Consider the following 27,499-nt stretch of genomic DNA (forward strand, 5'->3'; position numbering starts at 1 on the left):
TGAACTGCCACTACATTACCAATGCATGTAGATTCTGTTGACAGCTACTTTTGAGTACAGTAATTCATGATAATGAGGTGAGTGGTAAGATACTGGATGTTTACACTGACCAGATATCAAAAATAGATGCAGCCCAGTATCTCTGTTATCTGTTCTAATGTGCTGTAACTCTCATGTTCCGAGACTACAGGCTGTGCTGGTAGTCATCAAGTTATAGCACCCATTTAGAAAAAGCAATCATATGATAAATGCCAAAACAGTTACTTTTAACATACTCTAAAAATTACTGTTATTTGTTAATTTTCCAGGTTCATTTATGTTTCTGAATTCAACTATTTAATTGGTATTGTGATTTCTCTGACTTTTAAACCTTTATTTCATGTAAGCAAGCTTAACAAAAAATTCTTTAAGATACCATTTTTAAAAGTTAGAAGAAACAAACTAAGTTTTATTTTCAAATTCTAATTTTAATACAGACTGAACAAACAAACAAGCAGAAGTGGGAAAACTAGGTGTATAAGCAGACACAGATGTACCAAATGTAAAACAATGAGTTATTAACACAACTATTTACATGCATATTTACAAGCAACCCTTTTATATATGTTTATTTTTAGTTAGTTGGAAAAAGATTTGACATTTAGATAAAAACATTACTTAAATAGGGCCGAGGTGGTACATTATAGTAAAAGTATTAGAAAAGTGATCCTCACAGTATACCAATTATAAAGCAGATGAAAACTTGAATGACAAATACCTAGTCGAATTCTCTAGTAAAAAGTCGATGCAACCCATGCAATGAAATCAAAATGAGTAAGCCATATAAAGAAAGCAGAATACTACTGTAGGATGGTGAGTAATGAAGTTAGTCGGGAGAAGCAAACAAAAAGCAAATCACTCTTGAATTGGAATAAATCCCCGATGAAGAGTCTTGGTTCCTTAGCTGGTGTGCTAAGCCCCACCCACCCCACATTAATGACATTTTAAAAGCCCTTGGTATCAAATAGCATCTACATATGTAAATAGGTTGTTTATATACTCCAAGACTTTGGTGCTAAAGATTTTCATGATTGTGATTAGTACTTGAAACTCAATATATAGAGAATCAAATGCTAAAGTAAAATAAAAGCTGTAATAGTCATATCTAAAAAAGAATGCTACATTTTTGCAGTAATATGTATTTCCAGGCTAAGACTTTTTAACCTCAAAAAAAAAAAAAAAAAAGAAGTTGAACAATAAGCATCTAACCAGCTAGCAAAATTTTCTTTCAACATTTCATTTATTTCAAAATCGATTTTATTGCAGCCAAAACAGTGAATTAACTGTACATAATAAAACTATTATATATATATACACATTTTAAGTTACAGGAATAAAGTTTATTTTGGCAGGTAGTGTTAAACAAAATTAAAGTTGCATACATTAGTAACATAACTCAACATCCTTAATTTGGTATAAGTCTGACACAGTTTCTTGCTTTCCTGTGTTCTGCTAAATCAGCATACCTAAACTTTAATTAAAAAAAAAAAAAAAAAAAAAAAAAAAAAAAAAAAAAACCCGGATATCCTCAAATTTAACTTTACTGTTTTCGCTTGCGCTCTGATTCCAAACAAAACTTTTCATAAGCTTCTTCAATCTCTGGGTCCATCTCATCATCGATATCATCCAAATATCTATAAAAGAAGCCAAAAAGGACTCATATACCTTGCTGTTTTTCAAATTCAAACATGTCTGGAGATGTTAAATGCACTTTCCTAAACAGAATTGTTATATTTTTAGATATGGTCACTTAAAAGTTAATAAAAGGCTTGACATATATAAGTTCACATCTTATTAATAGACACTTTAATCAGAATTTCAAATTTACTTATGACTTTTTTATTATTCTACCCAAAAAGTTTTATTCTTCCAGTGGCTATGTCTAATTAACATCAAAATCTATATTTGCTATGATTTCTGCAAGGCTATTTCTTACAAAGATAGGTCACTTTCCCACATATCTGAAACCAGACTTGTGTAACAAAAAGCTACTTTTGAGATTATCCAGGTGGCCCTGTTCCCAAATACCAGGAATTTAAAATGATACAAAGCATTGCAGCATAGTGGTTCACTGTTGTAATCACAGCACTCAGAGGTGCCTACGTGGAAGTCAGAGGTCAACTTTATGAAATCAGTTTTCTATATTCACCTGACATGGGAGTTCCAGAAAGCAAACACAGGTCATCAGGCTTGGGAAGGACATGTTTCTGCCAACTGAGCTATCTTGCTGGCCTCTAAATGCCACTTCCTTTATAATTTTTCTTCTAGCTTAGTTTATATTCAAAACTTGGGCACAAACTCTTCATTTAAAAAATGAGCAGTAAGGGGCTGAGAAGGATGGTTCAGAGTAGAGCAGTTGCTATGAAGCACGGAGACCTGAGTTTAGCTTCCCAGCACCCAAGTAAAAAGCTGAGTCTAACTTAGTGACTATAACCCCAGATCTGGGAAGAAGAGACAGGCATATTCCTGCAGGTCAGCCAACCTAAGCTGAAATCAGTTACCTCCTAGTTTAGTAAGAGAGGCTGACTCAACATAATGTGGACAGTGACTAAAAGAGACAGCCGACACCAGCCAATCATTTCCACATGATGTACATGTGTACATTAAGAATAAGAACAGGAACACACACACACAATTAGTAATGAAAAAGAGAACTTACGGGTCACCAGCCCCTGATAAATCTGTTCCATTTTCTTCATAATCTGGAAAAAAGTCCTCTCTTTCAAGTAACTCTTGATACTTTTCTTGGTAATCTATAAGACAACACAGAAAACAAAAGAGCAGACAATCTTATGAAATGGGCAGTTTTTATCCCTATAAACTTCTTAATGACTTTAATAGTAAAAATTTCATAAATGCTTTCATAAAACCTATTTTCTTAATTGGCTTGCTTTGTTTCATAGCATGCTCACAAACCCTAAAATATTTTTACATACTAGCCTTTTAAATGTTAAGTACATTCTACAGTTGGTTACTAAAGAGTAAACCTAAGGTCTCCCTTATGGCATATAATCTATCTCTTTTTAACTTGAGAGGGGCTTCACTATGTAGCTCTGGCTGTCCTGGAATTTCCTATATAGATCAAGTGGGCCTCAAGCTCAGATAGACACTCCAGGCTTTGCCTTCCAAATGCTGGGATTAAAGGCATGCACCACCACACCAGGCTCTTTTGCACTTTTTACTGTATTTTTATTTGTTTGTTTGTTTTTGGTGTTTTTCAGACAATATCTTTTTATCTGGCCTAGGCTGTCAGACTGTTGAGGAACTCACTATGCCAACTAGGCCAGCCTTAAGCTCAGAGATTCTCCTGCTGCTATCTCCAAGCTACCCCCAAGTGCTCAGTGCTGGGATTAAAGGTATTTGCCACCACTCCTGGCTTAATTTGCGAGGATCTTATTAAGTTGCCCACGCCTGTCTTTTAAACCTCCTGACTCTACAGAGTAGCTGCTAGGATTACTGGCTTGCACCACACAGACTAATCCTTGTTCTTGTTTTGAAAGGTTGTTATATCACTGGGTTAGGGCCAGGTTTTTCTAAGACTGTCTTTATAAAACTCTAACTCAACATCAGCAGCTGGTGCCATTCCAATTTTGACAGAGTAGAGAAAATTTAAGCATAAAAATTTCCTTCTATAAATCCTTGAGGTAAGATATAAGATATTCTTTTTAATGTATCAATGAAGGCCAACAAGGAACTCCAGATCACTCGCATACATGACAGCTTAGAGGCTCAGAGGGTGCTGGTTTCAGCCGCCAAGGGGTTTGGCATTTAAACACACACAGATCGTTCTGGGTCTGTGTAGAACCAAAAGATAGAATTCATACACCTATCTCTCATCATTCGTAAACATCTAAAGGTTGATATCTTAAAAGGATGGACCTGGAGAAGCAACAAACAAGCAAACACCTCAGTGGCAAACAAAATTTTGTTTTACATTTGGGTTTGGAATGAATTAGGCACTCTGGCGAAACTCTTTATCCAAAGTTTGTAACAACAGAATTGACTTTGAATTTCTATTTCTATATAAAGAAGTCTCAACCAAAAAAAAACAAAAACAAAAACAAAAACCATCCAACCTTTTCCAAGTTAGTGATATACCTGCAGTGCCTGCCAAAAGCAAACACAAAACTATTTTGGGTAGAGGTCCTAAAACCAAATGACAACAGGTTTTTAATCAAGAAAACAAAAGGTCAAACCACTACTGCATTCATACTGAAGCAGGTAGTAAGCCACATGGCTTACGAAAACAAAATGTGTGGAGATAGCAAAAAGATAAGCTGAGTAAATCGGTACTCAACACACATCTGGGAAAAGATCAGTCTTTGTGCAATTCTCTTTCATTACTGTTGTGTAAGTCTAGTAATTTCTGAATAGAGGTTTAAGAAAAACAAAAGCTGTGTATAGAATCATGGGGAGAAAGGATTTGAAACTTTGATATCAACCTGAGAAAACAAAAGTGAATCTCTATAAAAGTATGAACAAATTTGACAAGATAGACACCAAAGAAGCAAATAATGAAGGAGGATAACTCTGGAAAAAATCCAAGAAGAAGGAAGGTTTTTAAATTGTCCTGTGAGAGATGGTCTTCCTATGTTGCCTAGACAGGTTTCAAACTCCTGGGTTCAGAGTCTTCTACCTCGACTTCCTGGTTTGGCCTCCATGCTCAAACTGTCGTGGCCAGCTTTAGAGATTTGTCTTACCAGAAACAGCATGATTGACATACGAAGAGTTAAGAATGGGTTATTGGTGAAGACAAATATACTAACAAAGAATCCACAAGAATAAATAGTATTCAGAATACTATAGGCAACTTATTATAATGAAAACAGAAAAAAAGTTAATACCTGATGTTGAGACAATATAGTGGAAAAATATTTAATACCTACTATATTCTTCATGTAAAAATTAGGTGAGTTAAAGTTTAAACAGGAAAAATAGCAAGCATGATTTTTTAGAAGATAATGAAAATGTAATTAAGTAAAAACCAGTAAAAACAAGACTGATAAAACTCAAAGCACATATATGAAAATATATCATATACGAAATGGAAAGATAGCCACATAGCACAAAGGGATACCCCATACCTAACCAAGATCATCTTTTTCTAGACTTTGTAAGGAATCACTAATTAGTAAGACAAATGACCCAACATAAATAAGGGAAAAAGCCAATCAACAGACAATTTTCAAATAAAGACAAAACAAAGGTTTACACGTAGAAAGAAATTCAGTATTATAGTCATGAAAATAACTACATCCAATTTCATAGAATTAGACTGATAGAAGTTATGTCTAATAAGTGTTGCCGAGAATGAAAAACAAAAGTCCTCGAAGATACGGGCTGGAAAACTAAATGGAATGATCACGTGGAAAGCTATCCAGCAACACCACCCAACTTAGTGAAGCTGACGATGCTCAGACCTGTAACTTAGTTCTACTTTCTCATCCTAAAGAGGATGCCAAAAGCATGGGATAGTCAATGCTTGTTATTTAGAGGAAATGCCTGGAAAAATCCCAATTATAGCTGACTGTAGCTTGTACTACATCAGAACTCTCAGATTACAGTCCCACCTGTTACAACTACTGCATTTTTTCTATAAATAACCCTTTAGTGGAAGGTGTGCAGAGATTTAGATTTTAATTAACTCTGAATTGTAGATACTAATACAATCTGTAAGTATTAATATTAAAATAAGCTGATGACTGTTCAGTCAACTAGAATCATCTTTGCCTTCTATCCTAATTATCTGAAAATTTAAGATGAAAACAAACACTAAGAGAAGCACAAAATAAAAATGGCTGCATTTAATGGAGGGGTGAACTCTTTGACTGGGAAAGTAACAAGGCACTACAAACTAATGACTTAAAACGGTCCCAAGTAATCAACAGAGAAAAAATTGTAACCCTACAATTTTAGAATATATGAAACCTACCAAGAAAAATACACTTTGTACTGTCAAGGACTGGTTTTATGTAATTTACCACTTAAGAAAAAAATGGGAAAGTGACTAAAACAACATACCTGGGTCAGCTGCAGTGAAAGGAACACCATCAGATGTATAAAATGTTGGTTCATTCTAGGATAAATCAAAATGATACAAATAGGTACTCATTTCAAAGTACATTAGAGTAATATGGCCCCTAACCAACAACCCACACAACTTCACTGGGCATACATATGGTTCTTAGATTTCCGCTTGTCATCTCGCCCTCTTGTAGTCCTGGGCCCTGTTGTCATGTTTGATCCATCCCTGGCTGGACTGTGACTTAATGTTGACTTAGTTTAATTTTCCTAATATCCTGCCATTTTTAAAGAGTTTACAGTATCGGGGTTGAGTATTCCTCTGTAGCTGCTTTACATTTGGTACTGTCAGAAGCTACATGGTACGGAACATCTGAGATATAGGAATTTGGTTACAATGCTGACTAAAGCCCAAGCATTATCACTATTCCTTGACAAGGGATGAATCTTGATTTAGTCTCCTTTTCACTAGAGGGTCTCTACTTATATGATCCGCTGGCTCCTATGGCAATAAAAAATTAATGGGCACTGGATTATGATAATAGCTTTATATAATTCAAACAGTTTCCAAAACAGAAGTTATCATGTGGTGGTTTGAACAAGAAGGGGCCCCACAGACTCATATGCTTGAATATTTGGTTGCCAGTTGGTGGAACTGTCTGGGAAGGATTAAGAGGTATGGTCTTATTGGAGGAGGTTAGCACTGGGGGCAGGATGTGAGATTCCGACAGACTCTCAAGCTCTCTACTGAGCTCTGCCTTCTGTATGTGAACTGAGATCGAAGCTCCCAGCTGTTCCTGCCTGTGTCTGCTCTATCAGACTCTAACCCTCTGGAACTATAGGTCTAATTAAATGCTTTTTTTAAAGTAGCCTTGGTCATGGTATTTTATGACAATTATAGAAAGTAAACTAAAACAAAGCATTAAATGAAACTTAAAATGTAAACCTGGCATACCATGAAATAGTTAGGGTCATTTTCAGGGGTAGCTTCTCTGTATGTTGAGGTTGCATGGACCCTGCCCCAGTTACTTGATCGAAGTTCAACAAGCTTCAGGAGCATCTGTTTCACATCTCTACAGATAAAAAAGGTTTTAAAAATTAATATGCATCTACTGCAAGCACTGTCAGGCTCTATTATTTCCAGTGACTTAAAATGCTCAATTTATTTAACATAGGTACCCAATGCTTTAAAATTTCTAGACATTTTCAATGACATAATTCACTGTATTATTTTTACTTTAAAAAAAAAAAAAAAAAAAGTTTGAGTCTGGCCAGCCCTAGTGACATACTCCTTCAATTTCAGCAAGGTAGTCTGTGTTTGAGGCCACTCTGGCCTACTAAGTAAGTTAAAGGAGAGCCAGATCTATATAGTAAAACCCTGTCTTTAAAAAAAGAAAAAAAAGGCAAACAAAACAATACCTTTAAAATCCGTTCCACTTTCCCGACTATATGGTCATGAATTACACTGGTTTCTTATATTACTTATGGTAGTGTTCACTGCATAAACACTGGGTCCATGTTTAAAATCTAAATAATTTTATTTCTCAATGAATTCATCATATCTTACCACACACAAAAAAAAGTTTTCAGTTTTAATTTTAGCTGAACAAAATTTACTAGAGTGAGAAACCATAGACAAAATACTGGATTGATTTATAAGCCTTAATTACTCTTTGAAGTACACAGATTTAAATAAACATTAAGAAAATAATAGAAGACCAAGATCTACTTGCTTCTTTTCCTACCTGCTGCAGTTTGCATCTAGGACAACATTTTCAATTCTCTGAATTATTTCTTCCATATCAGTTTTCCCCTTTTCCTTCCAAGTATCTTCTAAAACTGACCCTGTTAACTAAAAGCACAGGTGTCAATTAAACCAGAAATACAGTAAAGGAGAAATTTTAAAAATGTATTAGCAAAAGCTGGAACTTAAAAAAAAAAAAGAATTAAATGATTTGGTATTTCCAATTATTCTCTCCCTACTGTCTATATTCAGAAACTTCTACATCATCTCTGCTTTTCTCTGACTAATTAGAAAAAAAAAGTAAGAGGCTTCACATCCAAAATTATTGTCCAGTGTTTCCTATTAAGACTGGCTATTTAAGTCTGACTACCTCTTTTTAAAAAATAATTAATGGTAGAGTGTGACCTAAAAGTTGTAAATTGAAATACCTCCCCCCCCAAATCAATAGCTGACTGATGGTACACACCTTTTATCCCAACACTTCGGAAGAAGAGGCAAATGGATCTCTGTGAGTTTGAAGACTAGACTACAGAGCTATTGTCTACAGAGCTATTTCAGGACAGCCAGATTTACATAGTGATATCCTCTCAACACATTATAGTGAGAGGTTTTTTTTTTTTTTTTTATTACTATTATTATTCATTCATGACAAACCCAACTGATCAGATTTTTCCCTGGAAGATGGAGAAAGGTATCCTCATTCATTATCAGAGAGAGTATATTTTAGCTCATCAAACTTTGATGTTAACTGTTGATATAAAATACCTATGCTTACTGACCCTTTCAATCTGTTCAAAACTTTAAAGACTACTAGCAATGCTATAATAGCCAAATGGACAACAGCCCAAATTTTTATTAAAATAATGGATGAACAATGTATATAAATTCAATAGAATACTAAGAAGTTACTCAATACAGAGCTAAATCTCCCTGGAGTGATCAAGATATTTCATCTGGGAGCCAAAAAAATAAAAAAGCTGAAATAGACTAAGAACATTTTTGAAAAGACACAACATAGAAAGGGAAAGGAGTTTACAAATGGGCTGGGGTGAAGGATTTCCATCTTTCCTTCTAATTTAAATCCTTATATACACTATACTATATTGTTTCTAACTCATTTGAAAGCCACATCTAAAACAATTGTGTATCTTTAAAAACTTAATCTTGAATTTGTGTACTACACATACTTTCCTTCTTCTAAACTATGTATCAAGTGGGTAATTACAATGAAAGAGTATAAGCTGGTAAGATGGCTCAGCTGGTAAAGGCCCTTGCAGCCAAGTCCTACAACCAGAGTTGAATTCCCAGAATCTAAAAGGTGGAAAGAAAAACCCTCAAGCTGCCTTCTGACTACACAGTACATGTTAAAAAGAAAAATTAAAGAAAAAATAAAATAAAAAAACCAACCTTTAGCAATTTTACTGCACAAATTAAGTTGTCATCCATAGGATTAGAGAACAGAGCATTCAGCAGTTCCCGAAGACCAACCTGAAGAATATCTGCTCTTGTAACCTGTCCATTCGTTCCTTTAATCTTTAAGAGAAAAAAACAGACAATTAAAGCAACAATACTAATACTAAAATGTGATACAGACAAATAAACATAGCCTATGAAGGTTGCAAAAATAAGTATTTGGGTTACATATAAAAAAAAAATCACAGGAATGCATTACAGTAACTTCATCAAATTAATTACAACTATTCTCTACATAATTAAGACCTCTAATAAAACTGCAAATTACAGGTAAAATTTATTTTTTGCTGGGCAGTGGTGGCACACACCTTTAATCCCAGCACTTGGAAGGCAGAGGCTGGTGGATTTCTGAGTTTGAGGCCAGACTGGTCTACAGAGTGAGTTCCAAGACAGAGAAACCCCTGTCTCGGGCGGGGGGTGGGGTGGGGGGGTGGGGGGGAACCCAAAAATTAATTTTTACTTATCACACATAAACCATAAGAATACAAGTCTACTTTAATACTGCTGCTTCATCTAACATGCTGTAATTTGGACTATCATTTAAACAATATTGAAGCTTTTAAAAATGTGTCTGGCTGTTTTACCTAAAGGATTTTTGTGCATAATGTACATGCCTCCTGCTCATGGAAGCCAGGAAGAGGGAGTTGGATCCTACGCAACTGGACAAACAGACATTTATTTGTGAGGCACCAACTGGGTGCTGGGAATCAAACCCTGGTCCAATGGAAAAGCAGCTAATGCTCTGAACCACTACCCTATGTTTCCAGCCCCAAAGTACCACGTTTTAATAACAAAGTATTCTATTTTGCTTTATATACAAGTTAAAAATATCCCCTTTTTATACTAGACTATTTTGCCTGCTAGAGAAATCTATGTGTAGGACCAATGCTTTGTTTCATACTCCGCATAGAACTAGCAGCCTTATTTCCACACAGGAGTGGCTTTTTTCTTTTTGTTTTTCCAGACAAGATTTCTCTGTGTAGCCCTGGGTGTCCTAGAACTCGCTCTGTAGACCAGGCTGGCCTGGAACTCATAGAGATCGACCTGCCTCTGCCTCTGCCTCCCGAGTGCTGGGATTAAATGTGTGCACCACTACCACCCAGCTTTGAGTGGGATTCTTTTCTCTTTTTTCCTATTTATTTATTTTACATCCCAATTGCAACCTCCCTCCCTCCTCCTCTTCTCCCAGTCCCACCCTCCCCTTCTCCTCTGAGAAGGGAAGTCCCCCTACCCCAACCCCTGCCACGGGGTACCAACCCACCAACTTAGCACATTAGGTCGCAGGACTAGGCACACCTCCTAGTGGCATTTTAACATGACTTCATAAAACAAAGAAAGATTTATTTTTATTTTCTGTGCATAGGTTTTTGCATACACGCATTGTGTGTGGTGCCCAGAGGCCTAAAAAGAGTATTCAATTCCCTGGAACTAGAGATGCAGACAGTTGTGAGTCACCTGCACGGTGGCTCTGAGTTTTCCACCAGAGTAGGACCTATCTTTCCAGCCCCCTTAACGTGAGTTAATTTAAGGCACTTTTAAATTGGTGTTCTTATTTATCTTACAAACAAATGAAATTAAAAAAGGAACACACCAAGACTTTTAAAAAGTTATCCTCTTATGGTTAGAATAGCCCAGCACCGAAGCTGTGTGTGGTGCCTAGGCTGTAATTCCAGCACTTGAGAGGCTACAGTAGGAGGAATGCTACAAGGGTGATGCCAGCCTAGCTGACAAGTTAGCTTCCTGAGCACATAAGGGCTTTTAAAAGTTCAGTTATTATTTTGTAACATCCTGCTCATGGGCAGAGAAAATGTTATCAGTGTTCCACTCAAATAACAATTAAGTATGAAAAGATTTGCTTTCTCTCCTATTTCTCTCCCTTCACTTTTGTTTAACTTTGACAGGGTCTCACTATGTAACTCAGGCTAACCTAAAACTCAAGATTCCTCCCAAGTGCCAGGATCACAAGCAGTTATCACCTGGTATCATTGCACTACTTTTTCCCCATTTTATTTTTGATGTTGCAAAGTTAACATGAACAAAATTCCTTCCTGGAAGCATTTTATGTGCTCAAACCTTAAGTCCTAATAAGAAATGCTCTCACCTCCAGGTTAAGATATAGTTCTCCCAGAAACAGAACAAATGCATGAAATCGTTTTCGAGTCACTTCATCCCCTTTTGCAGCTTGGTCTTTAGCTTCATACTCCGTCCGGCACCTAATGAAGATTTTTTTTATTATCTCACGTTGTTTTGTCTCTTCAACAGTGAAACAAGCTGGTACACATCAGTCTGTTTACCCACAGCAATAAAGGCAAGCACAATGACTACCCTGACCTCTCCAAAGGCTGCAGGTTTAAGGAATAAATACAATGAAACTATAGGATTGTTGCAATATTAATAAATATTTCACAAGGTTCAGAACATTCTAGTACTAAAAACAGGAAGAAAAAATTATGTCTTTTTACTAAGAACTGAAGTGTTCTTCTAAATTTTTTTTTTAAAGTAAGTATGTGTATATCTAGTTCAGCTGAAGGGTGAAAATGGAATCCTTAAGGTTTCTCTCTCTCTCTCTCGGCAACAATACGCTGTCTCCCCAGCCCTTTTTAATATTTTTTTTTAGATAAGTTGCTAAGTTGTCCAGGTTGGCCTTGAACTTTTAGTATGTCACTTAGAAGAGCCCTCAACTGACAACCTTCCTGCTCCACCTTCCCAGGATCTGGGATTAGATTTTGCACCACCACATCCAACTAAATTTATTTCTCTTATACTTCCCCTTATACATTATCAGATTATACTGAGGGTAAAAATACTAACTAAATAAACCGACAGACTCTCACCAGTAGAAACCACAAGTCCGAAGCAATTAATTTGTCTATATTTCTAATGGAGACTGAAGGAGTCAAATTAACTGTCTTTTGCTCCATTTTCCCTCACTTGGTCCACTTGCCTCATGTAGTGATGAGCAGAAACCCTGGAGTTTATTACACTCATAGTTTCAAAGCATCTAAACTAATACCAATCCACCTACCATGGAGTCTAGAGGAACTATGGTGTTAGCTACTATTACTAAATGGATGTTTTTAAAAGATTTTCATTTTGGCATTTTTTTTTTCCTTTTTAAATCGATGAAGTAGTAAGAAATGCCTGTGGAAGTATTTTGTTTTATAAAACTCATGTTACTAACTCGCTTTTTAGAAAGAACAAAGGAGGAGGAGTCTGGAAAGATGGAACAGTTAAGAGCTTTTGTAGACTGAATGTTTTCCAAATAGTCAGCTTATGATAGTTCCTTTTTAAAAATTTCTTCCTCATCTTTTTTTAGATAAAGAAATCCTCTATTTCCCAAACACTGACTGGGCAGTGTGAAAAGACAAGAAGCTTACAATTCTAATTATCACAAGCTATAGCCTAATGAACACTGTCTTTTGAGTCAAATGCAGTAAGAGTTGTTACCTTCTCAAATATATTAAAGGAATTTCTCATCAGAAGATACACATAGAAAGGACTAATAATAAAACAGCTATGTAAATCAATGGCAATTCAACTATCTTAAACTTTTTTCTGCTTTCTTTCCTGTTACAATTTTGTACTTAAATTTTGGTAATAGATTTTTTTTCTTTTATATGTTTCTAAGTCCAGGAGCTATTAAGATGCAATGTATGTGCACACGTCTATCCTTACTCCCACAAATGGAGGATGTCCCAGATCAAACACCCCAAGTCTCTAAAAGCTAACTATTTTCAATGATAAGAACCTGTGCTTATTTCACAAAGGTGAAAAAACAAAGACCAGATTTCCCCCAATACCACTGCTACTTTACTGTTTCCTTTTCAGACTACTAAGACATATTCTTTTAAGGGTAGACTTGTGCTCTGTTCCCCATTCCTATTATTAGCACTTTTTAAAATCCGTGTCTTTGATGGTATTACAGCACTGCAGGAGTTCACAACTGGAAAGAAAACTAAAACAATTGAGTTTAATGAGGTGGCCTTTCTAGCATCATACCCTGCTTCTAGTCCACGTTCTCTGTCCAGATACCACAGTTTGTACTTAATTACAGTAGTTTTAAAAAAATACATGTAACTTTGCCATTTTTATTTTTCCAAACTGTATTTATCAAGAGCTATTTTAAAATTTTTTCTTAAAAATTTACTATTTCTATGTGTATGGATGTTTTGCCTGCATGTGTGTGTACCATGCGCATGCACTGCTCACAGAAGAAAAGAAGAGTGCCAGGACTGGAGTTACATACGGCTGTGAGCTGCATGTGGTGCTGGGAATCAAACCCAGGTCCTCAGAAGAGCAGCCAGATACTGTTCACTGCTGAGCCAGCTTTCCACCCCACCCCACTAGGCTTTCCTTTCTCATTCCTAGAGATGATCTTCACTAATGCATAAAAAGAGCTCACTGCTATGTATACAATTTCTCATTTTACTTTGCATAGATTTTGACTTCCCCCAAATGTAATCTATATTTAACTAATTTTCTAAATCTAAGTTTTTGGTCTATGAGTACAAGGTCTGCTTAAAATAGTTTTGACAACCCAAGATTTGTTTACTTGTTAAGTACTTGCCTAGTTGTCTCATTTTAGTCTGACATACTAATCGGGTATAGGACAAGCACTCAACTCTCCTTCTATTTCTATAAATGACTATCCACTTAAGCTGCTAGCACAATTCATCTTTTAGAGGTGTATTTGAAGTACCATCTTTATCAATGGTTTAACTTTCACATTTTTAAAAAATAAAATATAATTACATCATTTATTTCTCCCTTTTCCTCTCCTCCCATGAACTATTTCCTCCTTCAAATGTATGATCTCTAGCCTCTTAATTGTTGTTACCTATGTATGTCTGTGTGTGCATGTGTATTCTGCTCAGTCCATATGTTACTTGTAGGCATATGGTATCAGGGCTGACCACTTGGTATTAATTAGATAACCAATGAGCTCTTCCCTAGGTGTGCTAGATAGTTTTATGTCAACCTGACACATGTTAGAGTTACTTGAAAGGAGGGAACAGCAATTGAGGAACTGCCTCCATAAGATCCAGCTATAGGCATTTTCTTAGTCACTGATATGGGAGGGCTCAGCCCACTGTGGGCGGTGCCATCCCTGAGGGAGGGAGGTATCTCCTGTGTTCCATAGGCTTGCTGGGCAAGTCATGATGAACAACCCCCATCCCCATGGTCTCTGCATCTGCTCCTACCTCCAGGTTTCTGCCCTATTTTGAGTTCCTGTCCTGACTTCCTTTGATGCTGAAAATTGATGTGAAAGCATAAGCCAAATAAACCCTTTCCTCAAGTTGTTTTAGCCATGGTGTTTCATCGCAGCAACAGAAGTCCTAAGACAATAAAGAAGATTATTTTTTCCTACTCAAGAATTCTTTACTTGTCTGTAGTTCTTTCTCTGTCTAGGGTTGGGGACCTGTGAGGTTTCCTTTTCCTTGTGAGCTGGGTTCTGTCTTCAGACTTCTTATTCAGAAATCTCTTATAACCATTATTATTACCATTGTTGTTATTACTATTTTCCTATGTTGTATGTCTGTGCACATACATGCAGGCATGTCCAGTACAAACTGAACTCAGGACTTTGACTCTAGTCCCGAACTACATGTCTAGCCTTCCCTTAGATATTTAAAGAATTAGAAAACAGGTGATAATAAGCTTTTTTAAAAAAAAAAAAAGATTTATTTATTTAATGTATGTGAGTGCACTGTTGCTCTCTTCAGACACATCAGAAGGGGGCATCAGATCCCATTACAGATGGTCGTGAGCCACCATGTGGTTACTGGGAATTGAATTCAGGACCTCTGGAAGAGCAGCCAGTGCTCTTAACCACTAAGCTATCTCTCTAAGCCCCGACAATAAACTTATTAAACCTGAAAATAATCTTATTGTTAAGGACCACTCAGAATGATGAGAATTTTTCTTTAAAAAAAAAAAAAATCAGTTTTATTTTTTTGAGTAAGGAGATTTCACTCTGCAACCTAGGCTGGAGTGCAATTTAGTCTGTATCTCAGGCTAGCCTTCAACTTAAAAGCAATCCTGGCTCAGGTATGAACTACCACACTTTAAGGAAATTAGTTTTCCCTTGTACTTCCAAATCAATGGCACCTCTTAAATCTGTAATAGATACCAACACTGTTTGTGTAATTCAAGCACTAATTCTACACTATAACAAGGTGTACAGCAAAGAAGATTCCACAAGAACTAAGAACTATTTAGACCAGATAATTGAAATTTTAGAGCTCTTAAAATAGCTATTATATAGCAATTAGAAAGACAAGAACAAGTGACAGATGGAACATAATGAAAAGTGCAGATTTAAAGCTCAAGTTTAATAATGCAGTGTGATGTAATTAGTAGTTCAAATCAATCAAGAAAAAACAAATTACTCATTTTTATCTAACTTAAATTCTCAAACCAAAATTATGGAAGTACTTAAGGACACATCAGTAATCATTCTGATGATTCTGGGAAATGCATTCCTAAATCCAAAACCAAATCAAAGGCTATTACAGGAAAAACTAACATATTTGACTGTAAGGTTTAAATAGTTTGGAAATGAGTCTGGTTTGCCTACATTCCCTGGAACTCTCTATATCATAAGGTCTTGAGAAAACATCAATGGTCAAATTCTATTATGTGTAATTTATGTTCACACTGACCTTTGAAGTAGCAATTGGCGGAAGTTGCCACTCTGTGGGCTAATTGTCAGATGATGGGACAGGTAATTACACAGGCGAGCTCCCATGTAAGAGAAATTTGGGATAGACGTGGCCTTTTAAAAAGAAAAATTTTGTATGACACAAATACATTATCATCAACTCAAACACTTAGCAATATTTTATGGAGGACACCATTTTGGCTACCAAAATTAACTATATATAGTAAAAAAAAAAAAAAAAAAAAAGATTTTTGTTAGGCTTAAGGAAATTCTCCCATCTAGCCTTATACTAAGAACCACAGTACAAAGAAAAATGTTTAAGGCAACTTCTCTGATTCCTCATTTACCTGAGGTTACCAGAAAACAACTAGAAAATGTCTTGATGTTAACCCATTTTTGCTGAAAATACAGACATGTAGACAGCTACTTGGTAACAATTATGAAAGATGAGAAAGAGAAACCAATCTATTGATCAGTGTTGCTCTTCAGGGAAAGAACACACACTTTGGGACCTAGCAAGTCCACAAGACACCCAAGTTTTCTGCTTTGTGACATCGGCCACTACTAAAACTTCCCTAAGCTTCAGTTTGACACACAAAAGTGATTAACAGCACCTGGCATGACATCTCAAAACACCTGGAGTAAAAAGAGAATCAAAACTACTAAGCCACTTAAAAAGAGAATGAAAAAACAAACAAACAAAAAAACCCCCAAAAACCAGAATATACTACGTCTGGAAGCGAGTGTGATGCAGTTAAAGCAGCGCCTAAGACACCTGACTTCAGCTGCAGATTTTAGAGAACAGCAGATGACACAGCTCACCACCTCATGGGAGACAGGAAAACACAGTGGGGTGTCAAGAAGCCTGACTAAGGTCACAAAGGTAATCACCACAGATTCCAATCTTAAGAGATGGGCTGAAGGCCCTCCAGCCTCTTCCAGATCAGTTTCCTAGAATAGAAAGTCACTGAAGCGTCTCTGCTCAGGACGGACAAGTATACAGAAGAGTGGTGCTGCAGCCGCTGAGCTACATTGTTGGTAGAATGCTTAGCACTATTAGACACAGAGCAAATGCTTGATAATTATACTTCTTTATTTCTAGGTTGGTTTTTTTTTTTTTTTTTGGCTCACATTTGGTTCATTTCAGGGAAAACAACAACAACACCGATTTCTCCTTATAGAAATCCAAAGAAATCTCAACTTCTGCTTTCCCATTACTGGCTAAGAAACTAGCATCTGGGAATGCAAAACTTGACATCAGTTCAAGTTAAAATTTGGAGATTCCAATCAAAATTGTTAGTCAAAAAGACTTCTTTCTTTCCAGGCTATTGTTCTTCTGTGGTCTATGTGACAGAATTAAGCTATATACTTGAATGATTAAGACAGCTTTACTAATCTTGATATGGACTAAGAGTGACACTACCTCTTAGAAGTTAGAGTGATACCTTTGTGTATTATCTTTGTAACGTATAGACTTCTATACATGTTAATAATACTTTGAGAAAGGTAAAAAAGAAAGTTCCTTAACTTTTAAAATTGTACTGAAGGCAATTTTAAAAATAAAGCTTTTGGGGGAAAAAAAAAAGACAGCACTGTCTAATAAAGTTTGAACCCTTATAATTATTATAAGGTATTAATGTGCCATTGCTCAGTACATGACAATAGAAGATGAATATTGCATGATATAGACATATCAACTGTGAAGATACAAAACCTAAGAGTAGACATGGTAAAATTCTACAGCCTGGAAGATGGAAGTAGAATTTCCATTAGTTTGAGGCCAGTCTGGGATAGATAGTGAATTCCAGGCCAGCCTGAAATACAGAGTGAGACCTTCTCAAAAGCCTATGAATACATAAATTAAGACAAGAAAAAATGTTTGTAACTTAATGTTTGACTATTTTGCAGTCTGACTTATTTTTATTTATCTTTGTCAGTGTTGAGGACTAAATTCTGGGCGCTGTACTTGCCTGGTCAGTACTCAGTCACTGAACTCAATCCTCAACACCACGTTGGCTTTTAAAAGAGAACTGTTTTGTGAGGCAAAAAAAATCTCAACTTTTCTCTCCCCTTCCCCAAAAATCCTACATAATTAAACACAGAAGGGAAAAACCCTACAACTGTTTTGTGTGCATTAGTTTCAGATGCTACAAAATGGGAGTATGTGGAGGGTGGGTATGTGATTCTTGTGTAGATTTCCTTGTCAGAGCTTAAGTCCCCTTCTGTACTACTAATTGTGTGTACAGATTGTTGGCTAAACCATAAGTACTACTTCTATAGACTGTGGCTATACAGGTCAATTGATGGTATAGCCTGGCTCTAGCCTGGGATCTCTAACTATTTGAATTATAGGCAGACTTCAAAGCATACAGCATTAATGAGTATGGATGAAAGTGACAGTGACCTAGTCTCTTTCCAAGAGTATTCACATCTTGGGCTCCAGGGAAATGATCAGGCCACCCCGGTTATGAGCCTACCTACCTGTTGGTAGATAAGTTCCACAAGTTCTTGCAAAGCATCGTCTGTTGTGACCCACCCATTCAGGGTTTCTGCAAACTGTTCAATTTCTGTTTCAAAGCTTCCAGGCTGTTCTGTAAGATGATTCAGAAAATCCTGAACGTATTCTGATAGAGTGGGATAATCCTCACAGCCATCTTCATAGGATTCCTACAGTTAAAAAAAAAAAAAAAAAAAAAAAAGAATAAAACAACTTAATTCATATAACTGGCAAAACAAGCATGCAGTGACTTTAAGCTGAGGTTTTCTCTAGCAATGCGTTTTGTTTGGGGACCTCAAATAACTTTAAAGAACAGAAATTTTAGGTGCACTCAGCTATTCCTTTCCCTTGCCTAACCTAAGCGGTTTTAAAAGAAGGTGCTCCATTAAGACTAAAAATTGTCTTTTCAATCCTGTCAGACTTTACAATATGACAAAGAAAGTTTAAAGTAACCTCACTATAATAAGCAATATAAAAAGAAAGAATCTAGTTACAGATGAAATAAGACCTACTTACAAATTTGCATTAAAACTGATGAGAAAGGTGGACAAAATATAGAAACCAGAATTGCCAACCCAGGAACATATACTATACTATACTATTCTATACTATTCTATTCTAGTCTATATACCCTTGTATGTGTTTAAGACTACATCTGTATCAAAAGAAAAACATACCTCCCAAAATTAGTATGCTATGTCATCTATTTGTTGATACCCAAGGAAGAAGAAACATATTTAAATGTTGAAGTATAAAATTACATCATAATGTACATGGCAGGAGACTTTCTGGATGCTTTATGAGATTTCTAACCAATCTGGATAGTAGCAGTAGTTCTAAAATACTATTTTTTCCACCGAAATATTCCATTTTTGGTAACTGCTAACCTTATTATTAATGCCAGGAGTTTTGATACAATTATGCAAAATTACAGCAGGCCAGAACATCCTTCTTGCTCTCGTCACATGGAATACTACCCAAAGCATGCTAAAGTTTATCTGTTATCCTCAAATACATACACTGCTTGACAACATTTATCCTTTTTCAAGTAAACTCAAATTAGAAATAAGGAAAACAAAGAAGCAGTTTATGAGGGACTAAAGTTTTAGAGTCAGTGAGTAAAAAAAGTAGTACACAAGGTCAAACTTCCCTGGGATGGAGCTATTCTTTCTGATAAGACTGTACCTCACAGCCCCTCAAGAGACACACCAGTAACTCCAGCACTAGATTGATTGATCAGTAGTTCCAGGTCAGTCTAGACTACACAGTAAGACTGAATCTCAAATCAAACCATGCTGAGAGTGCCTACTAAGTGACAAACTATATAGGTACTCAAACTACTTCTATAATACAGTATCTGCTGTGTACAGCAGGCAAAATTAAAGTTCTCTTCTCATAATCCCATGATACAAGGTACATTCAGTTGTGGAAGTAATTATGGAAAGCATGGCCAGACAGAGTCTTGAGAGATAATATCTGGGAGTTGGTAAATAAAAGCTTAGTGGTTAAGAGCACTTGCTGCTGTAGTAGAGGATGTGGGTTTAGTTCCCAGCATCTTCATGGTAGCTTATAACCACCTGTTTAACTCTTGTTCTAGGGGATCCAATGCCTTCTTCTGACCTCTGCAGGCACCAGGCATGCATGTGGTCCATATGCACTACTTGTTCACAAAACATCTATGCATATAAAATAAAACAGATTATTAAAAAAATTTAAAGTAGGAACTAACACCTGAACTGACAAAACAAGCAAAATGAAATGCCCTCCCAACTCATCAGAAATCAGTGGAAAGATACCCTATGCAGCAGCACATGCGGAATGTTGGTTCCAAAGAGGGAGGGATGTGGCTTGATACTTCTGAGGAAGAAAGTCAATACTAAAGCAGATGGGGTGGAAGGGATAGTGGCTATTAGGAATCAGATCAGGCTTGGTTTTGGGGGGCAGACTAAGAAGGCTAATTAAATGCAGTGGGGGAGGGAGTTTATACAAAGAAAAGCTGCACACAACTGGAATCATTTGTATGTGATAACAAAGCTAACTAAAAATTGTACTTTTATAGTCTACACTATTCTCAAAATCTTACAACACAAATTTGACACTATATAAGTGTGTTTGTTAACAAGAAACGTAGCTAACAACCTATAAGGAAGATAGTGGTTAAATCACATTTATATAATGTGCTTTCATATAGCCACTTAAGAAACAAGGCAGAATTTATACATAACACACACACACATATATATACACATATATGTGTATATCTATATACACACATATATATGTATGTATGTGTGTGTGTGTGTATATATATATATATATATATATATATATATATATATGGCAGAATATACATATCCATCCTCCAGAAAGTCCTAAGATAATCTGTTAAATAAAAAGAGCATATATAATCCTTTTTTGTTTTTGTTTTTGTTTTTTAAGAAAGGGACTTATTTGTACAGACGTAACATTTCTGCAATTTAACAACACATCTGGAGCGAAAACACGTTCATATTATAAATACTTCCACTTTATTGAAAAGTTGTGAAAGCAGTTAAGCATAAAAACATACATATTAATATGTATATTACCTATCTCAGAATTTCAGAATTAGTAAGGTTTTGGTGTATGTGGTTAGTTTTAGAGACTCAAAAGAATCTTATTAATATAATGACATGAGTTTGAAAATATCGGCTGAAACAACTTATTTTTCTATCAAATGTCATTTACAGCAACAAAAGCAGAGTTTACAGTGTCCAATTCAGCTTTATATAAAGTCAACAGAACTCTCTAAAACAGAATTCAAGTCTGGTAAGTAAAGCAAAGCTGTTGTGAATACAGAGCAGAGGAGGGACCTAGGTGTACGCTCTTACAGCGTATTCTGAACAGAGGCATTCTTTCTATGCTTACAACACTTCTCTAGCACCAGACCTCTTCAAAGACTTCTGCCTTCAATGTGGAGACAGCTAACTTCCCAGCTGAATATTTTTTTCAAGCTTTGTTTTTCTTGGAATTCTATGGCAAGAGATTATGAGGGACCACTAATTTACAAATATATCTTTCATGAAGGTAGTCACCATGCACTGACTGCACTGTTAGGAGAAACTAATCCCAGGCAATGGGAGAGGAACCTGAGCAGAGACTGAGACGGGAATAATTCAGACTACTTAGGTTAGCTGGACTGGACCATGAAAAGGATAGGGAGGTGAGTCAACACAGTTTCTGCCCAAACCCTGTTAGAAAGAAAAAGTCTAGAGAAGATAAATGTTTTAAACTTTAAATGTGAGATCCTTATGAAGTTAAAATATATATATATATATATTTATATTTATATAAATATATATAAATGTGATCTGAGAAGGATGATAGAGAAATCCACTCAGAAACCCAAGGACAGCTGAGTGAGGAGAGGGATGCTCAGGGTCAGGTTCACAGTGAGATTCTGAAAAAGAATATTGGCTGCAAAGTCTTGGAAGTAAAGGAGATTATACACAAAGACAGAACAAAAATAGTAATATTAAATATGTAGTTCTGATATAATTATAAAATAGATTTAAAGGCTACAAATGGTAACTCTGAAATATACTATAGGGAATAGCACAGTCTTTTAAACTGAACAGATTATACTGTGTTGGGGCCTAAAATGAAGGCAGGTTAAGATGACTATATATTTAAAAAACAGAGGAACATCATTTACAGTCGTAAAAAGAGTATCAACATACCTAAGAGGTATCAAACTGCAAAGATCTGCATTCACTAAGCATTGCATAGTACCAACAATAATTTTTAAGAGAGAAAAAAAGGCAGCAGTAACTTGAAGGAAGATACTTTTAAGAAAAGAAAAGGCTTTTTTGACGGTGCTAGTATGGTGATACACTAACATTTTCATCTCTTAACAAGTGTTTGATGAGCTCCTATATGGAACCTTTGTACTGGTAAGTAAACTATGATTAAATACTCATAGTCATATTAATTTGTCTAAGAAGCAACCATGAAGATATGGATACAGTAACTTGCTAAGACAGTATTAAAGGGAGGAAATTCTAGCAGCAGAACTAGAGCAAGGACTAAAATTAAGAGCACAGGGTTTGGAAGGAACTAAAAAGATACAGCAAAAGCCACCATAAAGGGTTTCTATGCACGTGCACACTTGTGGAAGTCAGAGGACAACTTGTGAGAGTCGGTTCTCCATCATGTGGTCACCAGCTCAACAGCAAGTGCCATTCCCTGCGGGGCCATCTCACTGAACCGATTATGTATAAAAGAACAGACTCAAGGATTTCTGAAAACAGGAAGGTTTCTAGAGAAGAGCTTCCATAAAGACAGTTTTCTCTGCTTTGTACTATATGACCAGTGCTTGACCCAGCATAAGTATTAAACTATATGTGGAATGTGTGAGTCTAGCTTACTTTAGAACATGGCTATTATACAGAAAAGATTCCCTTATAGGAACTTATCTGAAGAGCTGAGACACATGAGGATTCTCTTGTTCTGTACTAAATGGACTGAAAAATATTTAAAGTAGACTATGAGTAAACACTAGTGTAAACTAGTAAGGTTGAGAAAATGTACTGGGGCAAGCCCAAGCACTTACCCATGAAATTCAAGAGAATTACAACAAAGGAAGTCATGCAGGGAAGAAACTGTTGATTACGCTCCCGTTATGCTTCAACCAATTTTGCTTTCAGAATTCCAGTCCACCATGGCTATTTCTTATGATTTGAACAGAAACTAGTAAGTATAGACTTTTCAATATCCAATTTAAATGTCGGCAACTAATTAAAAAACAATCTTTAAAACAAAAGGTCAGACAGGGCCAAAGAAGCTTCTAGTTCATAATCTGTTTTGGTACACTGAATAGAGAAACTGTTGCACTAATAAATATACCAAAAAATTGTTAAAATACAATACTGACTCAAAGGAAGTGGTGGATGGGTAGAGAAGACAGTTTGTCGATTAAGAGCATATAACACAGGATTTGAGGGATTGCTCTTCCAGAGACTGGGGTTTAATTTCCAACACCCACACGGCCGATCAGTTGTCATATATAATTCCAGTTCCAGAGGATCCAACACCTTCACATAAACATACATGCAGGACAAACACTAATACACATAAAAATAAGTCATTAAGGGGGTGGGGGGAAGAGCACGTGCCACTCCTGCAGAAGACCCAGTTCCTTTCCTAGCATCCACATTAGCCATTCAGAACCATCTTGTAAATCCATCTCCAAAGAGATCTGACCCCTCTGGCCTGCTCAGACAAATACACTCACCTGCACATACGCACAAATGTACTTAAAATTGAAGGGTCATTTGAACTTTACTCAGACTTTGAAACGGAAAAACAAAAAAACCAAACTATATTCCTCCCGTGATAAAATAGTCAACGGCAACAGGAAAGAAAATAAATGGATAACTGGTTTTGGCTGCTAAAAAGTAAATATTCTTAAGGGTTTATTCAACTACTCAATGGTTCCTTCTCTTTCTGAGCAAACACAACCCTGACAACACGCCAAGCTACTCTTAATCTTCGGGACAATGGCTTTCCTCACCAAACCAAGTGTTCTTCCTGCCATACTCATACTGTCTCCTGTCTAATCCCAAAGCTAAAAGATGAATGGAGCTTCTATTTCTACAACATGCAGAGTCTCCACACTGATCAAACATGAAGAGAACCAAATACAGATTATAAAAAGTATGCCATCATTAATTTTAAGAAACCATAACCACTGGGATGGCTAAACAGAAAATACCCAGTGCTGACTAGAAAGAACAGCAAGTAGCAAATCAGACACTGTGAGGAATGCAGACTGGGAAGGTCTTCTTAGAGATGACGGCTGATTCTATTAAGGTTGGCTACTGTACTTCTACTTTTACCAAGCAGAAATAAAGGTATATACCAGTCAGGACACAGACAGAGACAGCACAATAGCCCCAAAGTAGAAGCTATCCATTGGTAAATGAACAAATGGAACCTTGATACAGTCAAGTGATGTGAATAACTTATCTTAAATTATGTTACAATATAAATTTAGATGTAGAGTTAGAACAACAATCTAAAAACACTTCATTTATGTAAGCTTTGTCCAAATGGTGAGCTAGTACTCACACCCAACTACTGGGAACAGGCCAGCACAGGAGAGGCTGAGGCAGGAGGATATCAAGTTCAAGGATAATTAGGAATATGTATCAAAACTATGTTTTAAAAAAAAAAAAAAAAAAAAAAAAAAAGCTCAGTGGTTACCTTTGGGCATGAGTGATAATTCTAGGGATGAATGGGGCTTAGCGGATGTTTTCTATTTGGCTGTCATAGTTGTCTTGAGTGGTAACTTTGAGCTGAGCCTTGTTCATACTGTGTTTGCAGTAAACCAAAGAGAGTAAGAGAGACTTCAAGCTAAGGTATTACCAATCATCTTTTCAGTTCAACACTATTATTCCCTCCCCTTTCTAATGTTAATCTGTATACACTGACTCACCTGGGTTTAGCAAGCACATGAATTTATTTCTTCCTATACATTTCAACCACGCTTTATGCTTCCTACTAAAATGAAAACTAGGACCAATTAAGATTTGCTGCATTACTGACAAAGATTTAAAGTGTGGAAAGTTCTTTATACCTATGTATAGTATACTTCTGTAAACGCTTTGCCAAAATCGCTTACGTATAAAGCATGGTGAAGTTAAACCTGTAATTCCAGATTTGGAGGGCTGAGGCAGGACAACTGCCTTGCCTGCCTCAGTCAAAAAAACCAACCAACCAACCAACAAAATAAAGACAACAAAACCCAATCAACTAAAAAACGTTTACAATATTTCTGCATACAACATGTAACCTGCAACAAAAACATTGTTTTAACATAATGGACAAACACAATATTCATACTTCCCATTTACAGCACAACAGCTATTTAATTTACTTCAAAGCCACACTGAAGAATACTCTGCAATGTGACTGTAACTAAAATCAAATTAAAGGGAGCTTTCCTGGCTGCTCACTGTACAGGTTATTGAGAAGGCTCTGAAGTGGATTTCAGTTTTACAAATTGAAAATATGTTTGACAATGGGCTTTTCATACCAGGTTTGTTATTTTATGTATTCTTTCTAAGTACTAGGAACACAACAGTGAAACGAGCCGATGAGAATTCCTATTCTCACATGCTTACATTCCGATACCTCGCACACAACTGCAAATTATATTCCTGAATCATGACTTCGTTGAATAAGATATTTCTGTGTGTAGTACAGAAAGCAGCCAGCATACTCTAGTGAAAAGAATAACCACTTTTATTCCAATAGTTTTCACACAAGAGTTGTAGGAGGTTTTAAAAAAAATGTACTCACTGTATAATTAGAAGAATAACCTGATGGGTAAAATTCGGGGGCGTTCGCCGACAGCTTTGACATTAGCACGGGAGCCACGACCACCTGGGGCTTAGCCATTGCTGACTTCGAGTTCTGCTGTGGGGTTTTATCCTGTGAACTAGGTGGAGCTTTCTGAGGCCTCGTTTGTTCTGAGAAAGAAAAAGGTAAAAGAAAAAAAAAAGCAAAAGAAAAAAAAAAGCAGTGCTAGATGTATTCATTCCTTTGTATATAGCAACTTACTACAGATTTAGAAACCGTCGGAGAACTTCCGGATTTTAGGAGTTAAATGCAAAACGCAAGATCCTTACGAGTCGTACAAAGAGCTTGCAAAACGGAACAATAGCCTTGCTTTGGCTCGTGAGTGCACCTACCTGCCTCCAAAACGAAGGTTCGAGGGCTTTTCCCACCCCTTCCCTGTCTTGTAAGGAGTTGGTTAAGAAGTGGATGCTCGCCTGGGGCCCGGGTTCACTAGGGAGAGGTAGGCGATTCTGACTTCCTCCCGGGACGCCCGAGCGAGCACCGGGTCCCGGCCCCTCCCCCAGCCGGAGCGCACAAAGGATTCCAGCCACCACCTCCTTCCAAACCCAGTTCCTGGCTAGTCCCTACCCCGTGCCGAGCCGGCCCCTCGGGGAATGCTTTCGGAGAACCGGGGGGCGGATTCGGCGCGCCGGGGCTCGGCGTGCGCGAAGGCCCGCGGGGAAAAGCTGGCCCAGGAGCACCGGGGCCCCTCGAGCTGCTCCGTACCTGGGAGCGCCCCAGGCCGGGGAGGCCGCGCGGAGCCGGCGGGGGCCTCGCTCTGGGCCCCTGGCGGCGGGGCGGTCCTGGGCTGGCGCAGCGGCGGCGGCTGCAGGAAGCCCGGGGCTTTGGGCTGCGGCGGCGGCGGCTGCTGCTGGTGCTGCGACCGCTCCGCAGGCCCCGCTCCGTTCGGGAACCCGCCGCCCTCAGGCCCGCCCCCTCCGCGGCCCAGGCCCCGGCTCCGGCCCCGACCAGCACCTGGAGCCCGATCGAAACTGTCCGACATGCTCCTTGCTCTCCAACGGGGGGGGTGCCGCCGCCGCTGCTCCGAATAGGACGCGCGGGAGGCGCCGCGGGCCGCCTGTCACCGCTGCGCCTCACTCAGGCCTCATGGAGGAGGCCGGCGGGCCCTGCTCGGTCCTCCGCGCTCCGGGGGCCCCCCGCCGACGCGCCGCAGCACAGCGCCCGCCTCCCCGGCTCCCTCCGGCTTACGGACGCTCTCCCTTAAGCCCCGCTTCCCCCGCCCACCCGCTTGCCCGCCCGCGGCGCAGTGGGGCAGAGGCGGGTCACAGCGGCCCCCCGCGGCCTGGAGGCCCCGGGCGCGGCTGCCCTCCCGCCGGCTGGCGACGGCCGCTCGCGTTCGCGGGGAGCTGGCTTGGCTGCCTGGCTGGCGGGCGGGCGGGCAGCCGCGGCTTCAACCCGCCGCTTGGACGATCGGCGTCCGGGGCCAGCAGGCGGCTCCGCTGACGGCCGCGTTCGGTGGTCGGGCTGAGGGCTAGCCGGGGTGGGGGGACGCTTACCGGGCACCTCCGGCCTCCTCCCTGGTTCCTCTGGAGGAAAGTGCGAGACTGACGGTTGGGGCCAGGAAAATAATCCGGGGGGAGGGGGCGTGGGCGCCGCGCCAGGGTTCGCCGACGCGCACCTCAGTGGGCGCGCAGGTGTGTTCAGGGATAGCGCTCCGGCCGAA

General features: G+C 38.1%; 1 protein-coding gene across 4 annotated transcripts; it reads right to left on the minus strand.

Annotated features, from left to right (window-relative positions):
- Positions 1-446: 446 nt before the first annotated feature.
- Paip1 (poly(A) binding protein interacting protein 1) lies at positions 447-27,463 on the minus strand. 4 transcript variants are annotated; one of them, XM_034523649.2, is made up of 11 exons: positions 27,333-27,463; positions 25,777-25,946; positions 18,420-18,605; positions 15,940-16,052; positions 11,379-11,490; positions 9,212-9,337; positions 7,806-7,912; positions 7,016-7,133; positions 6,061-6,115; positions 2,699-2,792; positions 447-1,673 (listed from the first exon to the last, which is right to left on the minus strand). In XM_034523649.2, exons 2-11 carry the CDS (start codon positions 25,873-25,875, stop codon positions 1,580-1,582), a joined length of 1,104 nt encoding a protein of 367 aa, XP_034379540.1. In that variant the 5' UTR covers positions 25,876-25,946; positions 27,333-27,463; the 3' UTR covers positions 447-1,579. The 4 variants fall into 4 exon arrangements, with proteins under 4 accessions (XP_034379540.1, XP_034379537.1, XP_034379538.1 ...); XM_034523646.2 differs by lacking the exon at positions 27,333-27,463 and adding an exon at positions 26,542-27,042; XM_034523647.2 differs by lacking the exon at positions 27,333-27,463 and adding an exon at positions 26,791-27,041.
- Between the last annotated feature and the right edge of the window lie 36 nt (positions 27,464-27,499).

Source organism: Arvicanthis niloticus, chromosome 19 (assembly GCF_011762505.2).
Source record: "Arvicanthis niloticus isolate mArvNil1 chromosome 19, mArvNil1.pat.X, whole genome shotgun sequence".
NCBI classification, from domain to species: domain Eukaryota; kingdom Metazoa; phylum Chordata; class Mammalia; order Rodentia; family Muridae; genus Arvicanthis; species Arvicanthis niloticus.